The sequence below is a fragment of the Furipterus horrens genome, unplaced genomic scaffold (assembly GCF_987537825.1).
Source record: "Furipterus horrens unplaced genomic scaffold, mFurHor1.1.pri manual_scaffold_5, whole genome shotgun sequence".
Classification (NCBI taxonomy): Eukaryota; Metazoa; Chordata; class Mammalia; order Chiroptera; family Furipteridae; genus Furipterus; species Furipterus horrens.
Genome location: NW_028327175.1, coordinates 151,250,279 through 151,267,297, shown reverse-complemented (window position 1 = coordinate 151,267,297; position 17,019 = coordinate 151,250,279). Strand labels below are relative to the sequence as shown.

Here is a 17,019-nt window from a genome sequence, read left to right as displayed (position 1 = left end):
GGCTGCCTTAATGCCGTTTGGTAACGAGATGTGAGGTGTTGACTGAGAATATTGGTACCGCTAACAGCAGGGGGCGGAGGTGGGAACTGTTGTGGGCCTGCAAGGCATTCAATGGTGATGTTCTGAGTTCGAGGTGGGAGGCTGACTTTCTGCTCAGGCTGCTCAGTGGAGCTGTTGTGCAAAGTTGGTTTTTGAGACTCAATGTTCTGAGAGATAGTTTTGAACTTTTTCAAAGCTTGTGTTAATGACATGATGATTGTTGACAGTCTAATTGTTAACGAACAGAAAGTGGGGTTTGCTGCTAGCCGCCACCCATAGGCGAATTCTGGAGGCAGAGGTTTGGTGAAGAAGAGAAGAGGTCTTTTATTCAAAACCTACACAACTGGGAAGAATGGCAGGCTTCTGCCTCAGAGCCCATCCCCTCCAGCACACCCAGAGAGAAAAACCTTCCACCCTCTGCCAGACCAGTCCAAGGCCATGCCTGAAGTTTCTTCTCCCATTTAAAATACCATCCTTTGGGCACTGCAGGTGGCTCAGCTTGTTCCAAGTTGCAGTCAACTTCAGGCTTCTCCCTGGAGTCTCCATGCGTGACCCACGCTGCCATGCTGCCACTGCCACTTCCGGTGCTGGGGGCCAGGGCCCAGAGCTGCTGCCAACCACTGCAGCTGGCTGTGCAGGGGCTACATTGTGCCAGTTGCAGGGCCCAGCGCCCGCTGTCCAGTCATGTGGCTTCCAGGGCCCACTGGTTCCACAAGTACTCTGGCCCGCATGTCCGTGCTGTGAAAGCCAGAGGAAGAAACTTGAGTCTCTGTCTTCCCTCTATTTAAATCTCCTGGCAGAGACTTTTGTGCACTCCAGAAGGGTCTAGCTCGCCATTCAGTCCTGTCCTTTACCCAGGCTAGACTGGCATGTCAGCACCTCCCCCTGCCGCCATGTTGACCTATATGGTACACGTGCTAATGTGTCCTATGGTTTCCCCTTCAGTTAGGAACCAGAAGGGGGTAGGAGGGGTTTTCCCTTTGTTCATTACTCTCTAGCCTTGGGACAACTCAGCACAGCAGCTTCCTCCTGCCCTGTCTCTGCCTAGGCTGTGCTAGCTCAGTTACTGGGGCAGCATGATGCTACCATGCTGCTTCGTGCGTTTTCTGCAGCCCCTCCCTCACTCTGGGTCTGTCTGGCCAAGTCTCCCTGTATCACAATGACTTAATGCAGCTATTGTCTTATGGTGGCGTTGACTTGGTCCAATGCAGATGGTTGTAGGGCTGGTTAGCACACAGAGAGAAATGTTAGTGTTGACTAGTGAAAGCAGGGGTAGGGGCATCTTGAGTTTATTTTCTTTTTCTTTTTTTTAACTTTTTAATTGTAATTTTATTTTTTAATCCTCACCTGAGGATATGTTTATTGACTTGATAGAGACAACCATGTGGGAGAGAAATATCGATTGGTTGCTTCCCATATGTGCCCTGACTGAGTCTCAAACCCGCAACATTTTGGTGTACAGGACAATGCTCCCACCAACTGAACTGCCTGTCCAGGGCTTGAGTTTATTTTCAGGTTGCATTAAGAAAGCTGGGTTCTGAGACTGGTGTCCAGAAGGCTTGCCTCACTTGACCTGGGCTGGATTGACAAGCCCAGACTTGGAAACACACTTTGACCATCCTGGAACTTGACACACCTGCTGTATGCTGGCCTGCCTCAATAGCCAAACTACATGTGCACCTATGGTACTTCTCTCCAGTGAACGATTTTCAGTGCCTCTACCTGCTAGAGAGAATTTTGCCCAGAATAAATGCAGTGAAGAGTTCATGAATCTCTTATATAAGAGGACCGGATCACTGAAATGTATCCAGAAAGCCTTTGTAAATTATAAGACAACAGTTATTGATAATTGAATGATGTTTACATCTAGCCTGTTTTAGATCAAATTGATGCTCTACTTGTATTATTTAACGGGCTAAAAGTTTGCTTTGGGACTCCACATACAATTGGATGTAATGAGAAAATGTCCAAGTTTTAGTACATAGAATTTTACAGGTTTATAATTATATCTTTGCATGTGGCTTTTTCAGTTATGTTAGTATAGTTGTCATGCTGAAACCTAAGGAACACATCTTTATATAATCTAATTCCAATGAAAAAGTACTGTACTGCAGTGGATCATCTGTTATGTAATGTGATTTCAGTTTCATGGGGCTTTCACTTTTGTTAATGTTAACAATATATTGCACAAATAAGAGTATTCCATAACGTTTGAGATTTACTTTATAAAAAAGTGAATTTAAAGAAAATTCTGATTTTAAAAAGAAAACTTTAAGCATTTTGCTTTAGATATATTTAAGGCAAACTTATAAGTTGTATTTCAAACATATTAATAGAATTCGCTGGACTATTTACTTCTTAGTCTGGATTATTTTTGTACTAGGTCAGGATCTCTGACCTTGGATGACTTAAAATTGTTCATAAAAGCATTAAGACCTTTGATTAGAAACTTAAAATCATGCCTGGAATTTTATGCCCATATTGAAGATCCTACTCTGAGATGAAACTGGACTTTATTTCTGATAGTCCTGGGTCAGCATAAACCAGCTTCCTTTTAGGGTTTTTGTTTGTACTGTCAAGAGCTGTAGCTTTAAAATAGGTGAATTCAGGGTATTGGTTTAAGCCCTGTGGGGCCAAATGGTTTGAATTTACATGGTATCTATTTAAAACCATCAATTTCTTGAGTTTTTCTCAGGCAGACCGTAGTGAGGCAAACTCTTTGGTTATTAGTTTCCTCAGAATCCCTTCCCCTGCCTGCCCCTTCTCCTTGTTCACCTTAATTCTCGCCTCATTGCTTTCTCTTTCTGTTGCGGGATTCTTTGTTCCAAAGAGAAGCATATTTTCTGTGTCTAGCATCCTGTTCAGAAACTTAATCCCCTGCTTCTGCATTTCATGTCACCTGAGAGACGGCCGAACACAGCAGGCAGCAAAGCTGTTCATTTCAGCTCTGTCTTTGGGGGAACACAAAAATGGAATTTTTGCCAAATAGATCTCAGGATGACTTGATATTTTCCAAATGGGTTAGTATAACCCAGGGACCTTACTTGAGTTCTGGTGATGACAGCTTTACTGTCAAATTTCCCTTGGGGTATAGCTTTTGAGAGGGAAAAACCTTTTAAAATTGAGAGCTTTTATAGATTTTATTAATCAGATATTGATAGTATTAGACCATCTGTGTAAACATGAATATTTTCTGGTAAACCAATGAGAAGCTTCTCTTTTCTCAGATTGATATTCTGTGACAAATGCTGCTTGGCGGGGAAGAGATTTTTCAATTTTAGATTGCTTCCTTTATTGTGTTAATTTCCCTCAGGATGGAAGCCTAATGCTAAGAAAAGGAGATGGTTTCTTTCAAATAAAAATAGCAGCAATTGAAAAAGTATTGGAGGAAAATACAGCTACTACAAGAAAAGCTTTATGCAAATGATTTAAAGGTTATAAGACTAAAGTTCATCTTCCTAAAACCAGTAGCTGTCATTTAAACTTATTGTTGATAAACTATTTTAGGGTAAAGATAATACCTTTACCATAGATTTTACCTACCATTAGTATAATATCCCGTGACAGATACCGTGTCACTCCCGAGTCGGACTGCACAGCCATTCTCGGCGGTGCAGATACACTCTTAAGAAGCTACACCATTGTCTCTCGAGACGGACGGCTGCCGACGAGTATAATATCCACAGATAGATGACACATAGAAAATGTTTATAGAATAAAAATATTAAATGAAGATTGACACGTTTTGCTGTTTTTCTTTTCCCCCTCGGAAGTCATATTTTTTCCATTTGGATCTTTCATGTCTGAAATACCAAGAACTCTTCTTGTTCTCTGTCCATTCTCCTTAGTTTTTTTAATTACTGCTTGGTCTTGCAGAACCTGAGTTTTAAAGAGCTAGCTTAAAATAGACTTGTCCCTGTAAGCACCTCCTCATACCTGCTTTTTTCTGAGTCCCTGCAAGGTTGACCAGCTTTTTTTTGGACTTGCGCATCAAAAATAGTTGGAGGAAAAACAGCATCTGTTTAATCAATATTTCCAGTGTTAGAAGATGATGTTGGATTTTAAACTTTTTTTAAAACCAAATATATGCTTTTGTAGAGCAGTGGAACTTGTCAAAGGTGGAGAGGGCTAGGTAGCCATTTAAAGGTTGATCAGGCCCTGATGAGCTTCCTCTGTTGTCCATCGCACCCGAGGCAGGGTTTACAAAGACTCAGCACCCTCTGGCCCACCTGCACGGCTCATTATTTTCTGTGTTGAATCGTTTGACTTGCCAATGCGAAAGGTACACTAGGCATTAGCGGGTGGAGGAGTCTGAAATCAACACCCCTTAGGTTTACTCTGATTTAAGTGGGAGAACACAGGTTTGGGGTTCAGAGCAGGGTTTGGGTGCCAGGTTCTGCTGCTTTCCTGCTGAATTACCTTGGTCCAGTAACCTATTCTGTGACATGATAAGATGGGTGTGATCGTGTCTACCTAATGCATGGTGTACAGTGTCTTCCCAAAGACATGGACAAACTAGGGAGCAGTGTCATCTTAAACCAAATAGAACTGGATGTTCTTTATTGTTTTTTAATAAGTTTTACTTAACCTCTCCTTGGTTCTGAAAACATGAAGCTCTGAGGGTATCGTTTCTTTCAAATCCCTACTGTGGGTCAGTAAAACTCCCCATTTGAGAGTGTTGGAAACAATGCATCGTTATTAATGAAAATCCCACCTGTTGTGTGCCCACTGGACTTTTGTCATTCCTTTTTGGTTTAGAAGGTTGGAGTAAATTATTTCTTCGAATTTTCTTTTCTAACGGCACCATAACCTTTTAAGTGCATAAATAAGAGGCTTTCCCCCTTGGTTTTTAGGAAAGATGGTAGGAGGTGTGATGTACAATCTTATTATAGAAAGCTATGAGTTGTACTTATTTTTGCCAAAGCATTGGGAAATAGCATTTAGAATAATTAAGTATGTATGTTTTGTGATTGTAACATCTCTTCCTTCTCCACACATATTCTATAGATCTGAATAAACTGTAATTCATATAATAAAAACTGACAGTACAAGCATTTTTTATATTTATTAATTTTTATGCCTATGGTTATATGTTAAAAAGTAAGTTTCCTTCCTTACCTCATTCCCTAGCCTCCCAATTCCCCTCTACAGAGTCAGTCACTTATGTTTTTAAAAATTGAAATCTGTCTTTAATCATGGTTTGATGCACATTTGTATTGGCCCTTTCATTTCTTGGCTGTTGGCTATGATCAAGTGGCTGCGTGTGTTCAGTGTAATAGTTGGTTATAAGTTAAGCAGCCAATGAGAAACAGGTTACTTGGTACACATTTGAATGGAGACCAAGTAACGAGTAACGTAACTTTTGTTGCGGCGATGTCTCTGACTCAGTGAAACCAGCTTTTGCAGCCGTGGTTTCCATGGCTTTTGAGGGTCTTGATTTCCACCTCTGTATCTTTTTCACTTTCCAGTTGCAGCATGAGAAAGCCGAATTAGAACAGCATCTCGAACAGGAGCAGGAATTCCAGGTCAACAAGCTGATGAAGAAAATTAAAAAACTGGAGAATGATACCATTTCTAAGCAGCTGACATTAGAGCAAGTAAGAATCTACAATTCTCTACACTTTTTTTTTTTTTCGTATCATCAACTGTACTTTTTTAATAAGACAAAGACTTCATATAAGTATACTTAATTAAAATGATTCCAGAAAATAGTGGAAAATAGAAACAAAAATGTGTTCTTTTAAGCTTTAAGATGCCCTGAGGAATATAAATTAAAAGTGTTTTTCAGCTTTTTCTTCCCACAGTGGAGACTTCATTTCTGAAGGTCTGTGTAGCACCTGCTCACTCTCTCATGCACTTGTTCTTTTTCTCACCGCATTTAATAAACTTTCAGGAGATATGTTGTGTACTGATTTATAGACAGGAAGTGTTAGGTTCCTTTTTGCAAAGGGGTAAGAATGTGTTTTTAACCACAGGATAGTTTGTGTGAAAGTTCCTGAGACAGGGTGGCTGTGGAGCTAAAACTTCTATTTCAGGGGTTCTTCAGAACAAACATTAGCATTAAAAAAGAAATGTATTAGCAACCTTATATGAACTCTATCTTCTCCTAACTAGATTTATAGATTCAGATATGGAGTCAGAGACTTGGTTGCACACCCAGTTCACCCACTAACCAGTTATATAACCTTGAAGTAACTGATTAACTTCTTTGGGCCCAAGCTTTCCATTTATAAACAGAGAAGAACAAACTAAAATCAGAAATGGTGAGCTTAAACATGTACAAAAGGTAGAAAGTAACAATGCATAATCGCTTTGTTCAGTGTCCTTGGCAGATGTTAGCAATTGGTCATTGTTCTTGCCTTGAGAGTCCAGACAGGTCTTTAGATTCCGACACACAGAACTGTAGGCAGCTGTTACTGGTCTACCCAGGTTGGTGTGTCAGACAGAATAACCTATTAATTCCTGGCCTAGATCCCCTCTTAATGCTTTTTCCCCATTCCAGCATCTTGAAATTTTATTTCCCCTGAGACAAATAAGAGGCTGACCATAGTGTACTGTCATCTGGATTCCATGTAAAATTCTGTATATTGATGAACATCTTCGAGGTCTTAATAATTTAGATCCCGATTGCCATTTTTGATGGTTGGGCCTACCCTTTCCCGGTAAGTTGTCTGATTTATCCCAACTTTAGGATCTTCTGTGTGTCCATGCTGACGGGTTCTAAATCACCCTCCCACTCTGATGTCACTGTGCCTCAGGATGACTGGTGATGGGATTGTGAGTTTTGAGAAGAAGTCAGGGTTTGTTTGAAACTTATTTAGCTGACCTTTTGTGTTATTCTTGTGCCTACTTATATGTCAAAGGGAGGAATGTTACTGGGTTTTCCAAGACTATGAATAATGGCCCTAAAAAACTTCATCCCTTTCAGATAAAAGGAAAAAAAGTTTCATTCCCAAGGGTTGGCTATTTTATACATACTCAAGAGAAATCTAATTTTACCACTTATCTTAAGAATTCAGGTGCAAGATCTAAATTTAGGAAGCTCCTCCTCCTGCACAGTTTAAACACATTTTGTTCAAAGTTCACCTGTTTCATTCCCAGGATAGGCAATAGCCAGTTAGTTCTGTTCAAGTTAAAGCTTTGAGGAGTCTAAGTCCCTGATTCGCCAAGTACTTATTAGTGGTACTTGTTAATAAAGAATTAACCAAGTCAAGTTCTCCCAATAGTTGCTACTGTGAGAACTTCCGTTGGTCATGGCCTTCACAGTGATGGTGGTCAATAATGTCAGTAGCTTTGCTCTTGTGTTTGTTCACAGGCTCCAAAGGAGATCTGGGGACTAGGGCTGTAAGCCCCAGGGTTTTGCTGTGGCCACAAGGGGGAGGTAGTGGCCTAGCGTCAGAGAAGGGCAGTCTCATCCTACAGTCCCTGAGAGAGGGGATGGCTTGCTTTGTGCACCCTCTTAAGACTCTTTAGTGACCTCAGTGACTGAACCCCTTTAAAATGAGGTGCAAAGCTTACATTCTCTCTGAGTTAATGATGCAGTGCATTTTTAGGCTTAGTTCAGACCTCAACAGTAAAGAAATGGATTCCCACAATGGAATGTATGCTTTGCTAAGCCCTGCAGTAGAAATAAACTTTAGATCTGGGATATCAAGTCCCTATTTTAATTAAGGTGGAGAAATTTAACATCACTATAAACTTTCTCCTCTTTGTTTTGGATATGTTCAGGATGATTAAATGTTGGAGATTTTACTCCATATTTTGTTTTGCTATAAGTAATTTTATTCAGTGTTTAAGGGAAAACATTTTTTTTTTCCTCCAGGGGAAATAAATCTCTTATGTTTCCGTGGATGTTTTCTGACCTTCTCTGTTGTTATCTCTTGGGATTATCATCTGTATTATATTATATACTATATATCATAGTCTATATTATTTAATGTAGCCTATACTACAGATTATTATTGGAAGAGCAGAGGCATGTACTACATTATGCTTGGAAATAGTTTATGTACAGTATATGTCTTTGCTTTTCTGGCACAATTAAAAAATTGAAGGTAATTTTTTGATAGTCTCATGCCCTACCACTGCTTTGTTGGAAGAAGTGTGGATTTGGACAGGTGATTGAAGAATGGTCACTTGTATTTTGGAAGGCGACTCAATGTATTGTTCAGGGCCTTAGCACAGTACTTGTAAGGAACCAGATATGAACCTGTTTCTCTGCTTAATACCTTGGTTCATTTATTTTTTTTTTTTTTTGGTAGCAGCTTTATTGAGATATAATTCATATACCATTACAAATCACTCATTTAAAATGTATAATCCAGTGTTTTTTAGTGTATTTGGAGTTGTGTAACTGTAACCACAGTCAGTCTTAGAACATTTTCATCACCTCAAAAAGAAACTGTGTACCTTTCAGCTGTTACTCTCCTGTCCCCCTCAAGCAAGAACTACTCTACTTTTTGTCTCTACATATTTGCTCATTATGTGATACTTTATATAAATAGAATCATATAGTATGCGGTCTTCTGTGACTGGCTTTTTTCACTTAGCACAATGTTTTTATTCATGATGTAGCATGTGCCCATACTTCATTCTTTTCCTGGCCAATTAATGCTCCACTGTATGGATATACCACATTTTGTTCATCCATTCATCATTTGATGGAAATTTGGGTTATTTCAACCATTTGGTTATTATGAATGATTCTACTATGAACATTCACATAGTTTTTTGTGTGGACATCTGTTCTCATTTTTCTAGGGTATATACCTAGAAGTGGAATTGCTGGGTTGCATGGTAACCCTTGCATTGACCTTTTGCAGGGATTGCCAAAGTGGCTGAACCATATTGATTGTAGCTGTCCTGGTGAATGAGAAGGTGTATCTCCTTGTGGTTTATAGGTCCCTGATTAATAATGTTGAGCATCTTTTCAAGTGCTTATTAGCCATTTGTATATCTTCTTCGGAAAAATGTCTATTCAAGGTGTTTTTATTATTGAATTATACGAGTTCCTTATATATTCTAGATACAAGTGCCTTATCAGATATATCATTTACAAGTATTTACTTCAATTCTGTGTGTTTTTCACTTTCTTGAAAATGTGCTTTGAAGCATTGACATTTTTAATTCTGGCGAAGTATGATTTATCTCTTTCTTTTTTTGTTTTTGCTGTCCTATCTTAGACTTCATTGCCAAATCAAAGGTCATGGAGATTTACCCCTATGTTTTCTTCTAAGAGTTTTATACTTTTGGCTCTTACATTTAGGTCTTTGATCCATTTTGAGTTCGTTTTCATGTAGGGTGTGAGATAGGGGTCCAAATTCATTCTTTTGTGTGCGGTTATCCTGTTGTCCCAGTCCGTTCATTTGTGAGCCTCAGTTTCCTTCTTGATAAAATGTCAGTGTTAGCAAACTTATGTTAGATAAATGAATGGGAGAGTGTCAGGTGACTCACATAAGGCCTGCTGTGTAAGCACTCGACATGACGTGGTGCTGCTATTAATTTTAAAATAATCCATATTTTGAACCTAAGGAATTGGACCCGCAGAAGGGATATTGGAAGGTTTTCTATCAGGCATTTGTGTTGGCCATCACATGTTTGTTTTAAAGGTGTAGCTTGTAATGTAGGCACCTACCCATTATCTGTAAAGCAGAACTTAATGATGTTTGAGACTTAATAGTGTTTGTCTTTGCCTTTTTTTCAAAGTAGGCCCCTTTCAACTCACATGCCAGACACTCTCATTGTAAGTTTCTCTCTCCAAAAGTCAGTCAGATAGCATTTATTCTTTATACCCAGAATCTGGGATCCTTTCATTGTTCAAATAGGTAATGTTAACAGTTTGGTCATGATCCAGGTCTCTGTACTACAAATGGTTCTGTTCTGTTGGTGTTTTGCAATATGTGATTTCATAGGATTTTAGAGCTGGAGGACCGTGTTGGGGGAAGAATTTGTCCCCAGACTCTAGTGGATACATGAGACAATGGGGAAATCATGAGGAAATCCAGGGGCAGGGGCATCAGATCTCCTCCCAGGATTTGGGACAAAAGCCTTCTGCTCCCCTTTTCTCTCTCCCTAGAACTTGCTGCAGAGTGGGGGGCTTGATGTGACTTGCTGCTTGATGGTAGACCAAGTTGGCTTGTAAGTGGCCTAACCTGCTTACATGGCTTTTTCAGAAGTGGAAAACCAGACAGAGAACAAGAGGCTTTCCTTAAGTTACACAGCTAAGAAGTTCTTTTTTTTTTTTTTTAAATATTAATTTTAGAGAGAGAGACAGATTTGTTGTTGCATTTATTTATGATACATTGCTGGATTCTTACATGTGCCCTGACTGGGGAATTTAACCTGCAACCTTGGTGTACTGTGACAATGCTCTAAGCCAGGGAGGAGTTCTTAATCATTTATTTTAGTTATCTTTTTGACATTTATTTAGCATTCTAAACACTTAATTCCAAAAGACAACTTATGGGATGATGTGAAAAAATAATGTTCAGAATAATGTAAATTACAAGGTCTTTACTTTACAGCACTAATACTATAATAAACTGAGTCTAGTCAACATAACTCTAGTGCTGTTAGGGGCTCTTTAGCAAACACTGGTGGCCCCTATTTGAAGACTTTTGTTCAAATATGTGCTCACTCTTAGTCTCTTATTTGGTATTCACACCTTCTTAGGTAAGAACATTTAGACATTGGAATGTTCCCTGCATCAGAAAATCTTGATCCAAATGACTTCTGCCAATTAGGAAGGATTTTTCTTCTCTGGAGAAGGATAACTAGCATTAAAAGGCACACTTCGGTTTATTTATTAAGTGAAGTTCAGCTCAGCAGATATGAGAGCCTTCTGTGCACTTACTTAGCTTAGAAAATTGTCTTATGAGAAAGAAGAAAACAGCAGCCATAAACAGGCGGACTTAGGTAGTACAATAGAAAAAGTGGGATAAATCAGTGGAACATTAGGCATGTCAGCTGACACGTGATGAACAGGATTGCCTGCTGTGTACCAGACACCTTACTCTTTTCCCTGCAGTTGGCCCAGTGTAGTTTTCTCAGTCATGCCTGAAATTTGGGGTATGTTTCCATATCCAAGATGTCCTTTCCTCCCAAAGCACAGATACCCATATCTAAAGGTTGGATTTAGATTGGAATGGTAATTTCACTCATTAACGTCCACTTGCACCGACAGTAGTTTAGCCTGTTGTAGTTCAGGGAGACACTCTTCTAGGTTCCAGTTTTCCTTTCACCTGGATAAGCTGGGTGATGTGAGGCAAGCAGTTTGATCTCTGTTGTGAAGCAGACGCAATACCTAACGTGTAGGTTTGTCAGGAGGATCAATCTCCCATTGTGCCTCTCCTCGCTCTCCGTGCCTAGTGAAGTCCTTTCCTCCCTCTGACGTAGAGTTGGCCCGGTGTGGACAGCACAGCCAGAGATAAGTTGAAATGTGACCAGGTACACTGACGTTTTTGTCACTGTATATGTGACTGGGACAAGTTTCATCAAACAACCTTACATGCTTTGCACTCATTTTCCATTCAATCCTATTTCATTTTTAGCAAAATGTAGGTCACAACTGACTCAACTAATTTCACAATCCAGTAATGGGTTGTGACCTGTAGTTTGAAAATCATGCTCTGATGTGCCCAGTGCTTTCCTGCCCTAGATCTCCATAGATCTGTCTCCTCTGCCTGGACCGCTTTCTCTCTCTGCATTCCCCTCCTAGTTTGTCATACCTCCTTCCCCCCTCCAGGCACTTAGGGATCTGTGCTATAAAGAATTTGCAAACATTCAGCCCTTCTCTTGTAACACTTGGTACACAAATAGTAATTAGCAAACAGACAAATTGTTTCTTCCCTATAAATTCCTTGTAAGGTAAATCCCTTGGTGACTCACATCTAATCAGCTCTCTAAAAATTGTAGCTGCTACCATTAATAATGACAGTTTCCACCTAATGTCTATGGTAAATGACATTATATTATTATATATGGTAAGTGACATGTTATATACATGTCTGGGAAAATGTGCATGCATATTATCTGAGCCTCAAATGTCTCACCACCTTCCTTCACCTGGTTATCCGTTTGATTTATGAATCTCTGTGTGCTCATATGTCATCTGTGACCCTACCGCTTTGATGTTCTTTTTGTCCATGCTGCAGTCAGTGCACTTATATGGCACACATCCTGCATTAATTCAACACACCTGTACTACATGCCTGCCATCTGCCACAAACTCTGCTAAGAAAGGTCCTTGGCCTTAGGGAGGCCAGTGGACCTATGGACAGTGATGAGAGATGCTCTGCAGTACTGTGGTAGAGAGGAGCAACATTACTATTGCAATCCTTTTCCCCCTTAACAACTGAGGAGGTCCTGAAGCTCCTTGGCATTTGGTTTATTATCAGGACAGCACTTGTTAATGGGTACACATGGGCTGAATAGAGCTAAGTCCAGCTTGTTGCAGGGAAGCAGGAATGTGAGAGACAAATGGAAGAGGAGACACAATAAAAAGTGAATGCAGTTACGGCATGGAGTAGAGACTCGGAGAATGCAGAAAAGAGCTTGTGAAGAAGATGTGAAATTGAACCCCTCCTCTTTGTTACTGGGCAAGGAAAGAGAAGGGGCTTTGGCAGTCTGTGTATGGTGTCTTTGAGGGCATAACTGGCCTTTATAGGGAATATCATACAGAAGGCTTCCGTGGAGTTGTACCAGGGCTCATGCAGGCCTCTGTGCCAACAGGTGCCCAGTTGTTACCTTTAGCCACTAGACAACATCAGCTGACTACAGAGGCATGACAAGACCCCAGCTCCAGGGGCACGTGATACCCATTTATTCCAGTGTCTCCCACCATGTACAACTAGCAAATCACACAGGCTGGCCTTTAGAATGATGAATTTCAATCTTCAGGACAGGATTTAATTTCTGTTCTTTTTTTCTAAGATGAAACAAGAAACATAGTATATTTTAAGTTGTATGAGGAAGGAAGGGAAGTTTTAGGTTTCTAGCTCTTAGAACAGTGGTTCTTAATGAAGGCTACAAGATATCTGGAAGTTAATTCATTTCAAAATACAATCAGTCTGTATACAATGCTGATGCTACTTAGTAGCTGAAACGACTAACTCAAGTGATTACACAGGTAATCTCTGTGTCCTTGTGACTGGGACAGCTGTGAATTTAGTGGCTAGTGGTTCATGTTCAGGTTTGCATCCTTGGGTTTTTTTTGTTTTTTTTTTTTTTTTTTGAGGTGTAACAAACTATTTCTTAAATTCATGGGCAGTGTGTCCATACTGGGTTTTTTAAGACTTTCATTCATGCTAACAGCTGCCCTCGCAGCCCTTGGCAATGGGAGGAATCCATTGTATAGTTCTGAGCAGCACCTGCTGGTGTCTGTGTGTCCCTTTTTTCTTTTTTCCCCAAAGAACATCCATGTTCCTTGAGGATTCACTTGCATTAAGGAGATGAAATTTAGTGATCACTGTGCATACTTTGAAATTTGACTTACAATACTGAACTCAAATTATGGAAGTCTTGGGATCTTTATTATTAAACATTTGCATTATAAAAGTAATCCATTGCTGTTTTAAGAAAACTTGTAAAACACAGAAATAGAAAAATGATAAAACATTAGCTAGACTACAGCCTCCCCAAACAACGATTTATATACTTTTTTATTTTTATCCTCATCTCCTCTCCTCCTCCACCTCTTGTTTAACAGTGGTGTATTATCATGTGCTAACTTACTTTTATTTTTTATTTTTTTGGTAAAATGTAATAACCTGTGTGTGCACATCAGATGAGCTGCATTGGAGTACAGCTGGACAGAATCATAGTAAAGCCTGAAGTCCGCTTGGGGGGAATTTGTAGCAAATTCTTGAGGATGTTTGCGCAACTTCAGAAGCCTGGGTACAAGCATTCTCCCTGTAGTTTATTTGGAAGGGGGAGAAAGCCTCAGGGCTTAGGTGAAAAGTGAGTAGGATTTGGTGCCTTGAAAGTAGGTAAACTAAGGGCAGTATGCAGTACTCAAGGAAGCTCAGCAGGCTCTCTTTCCAATGGATTTCTTTTGTGATCCAGGAGCTGTCAGGATGTCTTGAAGCCAACCAAGAGGTCCCAACTCCAGATCTATGAAAGTAGACTGAGCTCTGTCAGGGACACAGATATGTCTCTCTCTAGGATGTGATGACACCCCCCCAGCCCCACCCCAATCCCTAGAATTTCTTCCCTAGACCCCATTTCAATGAAGTACAAAAACTCATTGTGTTCCATCTTGTCAGACTGTGTTTCGAAGCATCTGATACCACTTGCCACAGGATCGATTCATACAGATAATGTTACGTGATAGCAGGGAAAATACTCAAAACGTGTTTCCTGTGTAGAGAGGAATGTCATCACAACCCAACAATGTGAATTTCTGGTCATGCACTGGGGATTACATTGGAGGGCATTGGTGTGCTATAGTAAGGACAATAAAGTCCAGAAATAATACACTGAGACTTCCTAGTTGCTTGTAATTTTGAAATGGACAAATCTTTCTTTATGACCAAAACAAGAATTTGGTTGATGATTTAGAAGAGGCATTCTCCCTTCACTGAACCATGGCCAGAAATGAATGGCTAAGTAAATCCAACAGCTCCTATGTAAGGAAGTGGAACGGGTGTGGTAATGACTAGAAAGAAGTGATTTCTTTTATCCAAGCATTTCCATTTTTGATAAAGCACACCAAGAAAAGTTTCCCTAATGTTATTTTGTTAAGGAAGTTTGTTTTAGATAATGGACAGATGTTAGCCACTGATGTAGTAGTGTAGTTGCAACATACGCTATGATATGACTTCTTTCCCGAGGACTTTTCCACTGTACTCTTGATGTAGCAAAAGAATGTCCACCCAAGACGTTGAAACCTGGTTTCCATCTATGGTAATTATTTGGTAAAAGAGTCCCCTAGAGTTACAAGCCTAGTATGCAAATTTGTTTAATATTGTGCTGGTGTCCAAGTGATGAAAACTGAAGTCTAGAAACCATGTAAGTCTGAGTAATTATATGTGTGTCTTTCACAAAAGCCTTCATTTCTCAACATCACTGAACAAAAGCAAAATTTATTGAGCTGGTAAACTATGAAATACATAGTGCCATTTTTTCACATATTAATGTTAATGAGATATTAATGTCCTGAAGTTATAACCATTTCAAAAAACAAATCTAATTTTTATAGGAACACAATTTTTGAGAAGAAAACATTGTAAGCTCCGGTAAAGAAGGCTAACTCTGGGCAATCTGGAAAATTCTGAGTCTTCCATATTACTAAGTCTTCACTGCCATTTATCCTTTGAGAGTTTATTGGCTCATTCTGTATTTTATGTATGTAAATTAACATCCTAAGTTAAAGGATATACAATGAAATTATATTAGGAAATAGTTATTTTTTTAGGATTAGATGTCTTTAGATTTTTTCTTTTATTAAAAATCATAAATTTCATTAAAAAATTGTGTGGGGGTAGGAAAAGTTAGGAAGATAAATGATCACCAGTATTAGTTTCACCCAAGGGATAACTCTGTTTATCTTGCTGTATATCTAATTCTTTATGAATTTTTGCATGTTTTTTTTCCTCTATCAGTGTATTTCTGAGGTACGTAGATAAGTTTCTTTTCAACTATAGTTCTTGACCTCCTACACTTGAACCTGACTGCCTTTTCCTTCCTTCCCAAAGTCTTAGTCTTTCTTCCCTCGCAAACTTCCATCAGCTCTTTCTGTGCTCAGCATCATACAAGCTGTGGGGATGTCCTAGAACTTGTTTTTAATTCTGAAATCAGCCTCAGCTTGATTAAATCGAATACGTACTTTGGGGACTCTGTGGTATATGAAAACCTGTCTTAACTCATCTGTAACGTAAATTAGCTGTGTGAGTTCTTCAAAAAATGTTTTTTTTTTTTTTCCAGAAGGTAAGGGTCAGGGGTCTTCCAGCCTAGGAGAATTACCAGGGCTGAGTGAAATCCCACTGATTGCCTGAACAGGCGTCCACTGAGGCAGTGTTTAAGTTTCACTTTACTTGTCTCTGTTGCTTTTACTTGTGAAGGCTTTGCCACAGAGTGTGGTGCAAGGACTGTTGTGTGCTGTTCTCAGCTCTTCATGTCAGTACACAGAATACATTGCAATAGCTCCCTCATTAATCCTGTTAGTCACTTCTTTACTATGTACTACTGCAGGTCCTCGATTAACATCAGTTCTTCATAACAGTGCTGAGATGCTGTAGGAACTTAACTCATGTTTATATCTATTAGTCTGTGGTAAAATTGGATTCATTATACACTGTTTTGCTTAAAGTCACAGAACCAATCAACAATATTAAGTGAGGACTCTCTGTATATGTAAAACCCTGATAACTTGGATGTATTGGCAAAATAGGATGGAATGAGGTAAGATCTTTTATTATCTCTACTAAAAAAAAACTGCCTTAGCCCATTTGGGCTGCTATAACAAATATCATAGACTGGTTTATAAAGAACAGAAATTTATTTCTCACAGTTTTGGAGTCTCAAAGTCTGAGATCAGTATGCTAGCTTGATGAGGTTCTGGTGAGGACCCTCTTCAGGGTTGCAGACTGCCTGCTTCTTGTATCAAGTGAGAGAGAGCAAGCTGCATAGGCTCTCCTGACTTAGTAAGGGCACTAATCCCATATGGGGGCCGCACCCTCATGATATCAACTAAACCTAATTACCTTCCAAAGGCCCTACCTCCAAACCATCACATTGGGGATTTAGGCTTCAACATATTAATTTGGAGCGGGGGTATAAACATTCAGTCTATTGCAAAAACTGTTTAGTTTTCTGACTTTGTTTTAGTCATTTTATGAATATTGTGCTTTTTATTCTCTCAGATGATTTTTTTAATACCTCCACAGTCACCACTTTGAACATCTATGGTATTACATAATAAACTGATAGAAAATTGGGCTGACCTGTTACTGGCCTTCAGATACTACCTAACCTGGAAGATTT

At 39.5% G+C, this 17,019-nt stretch overlaps 1 protein-coding gene across 1 annotated transcript in view; it reads left to right on the top strand.

Moving 5' to 3' along the window:
• CCDC6 (coiled-coil domain containing 6) overlaps positions 1–17,019 on the top strand; it is a 104,996-nt gene that overhangs the window by 63,064 nt on the left and 24,913 nt on the right. Inside the window, exon 3 of the mRNA XM_090278063.1 lies at positions 5,508–5,636. Within this exon, the coding sequence (XP_090134189.1) occupies positions 5,508–5,636 (129 nt within the window). The remainder of the gene's footprint in view (positions 1–5,507; positions 5,637–17,019) is intronic.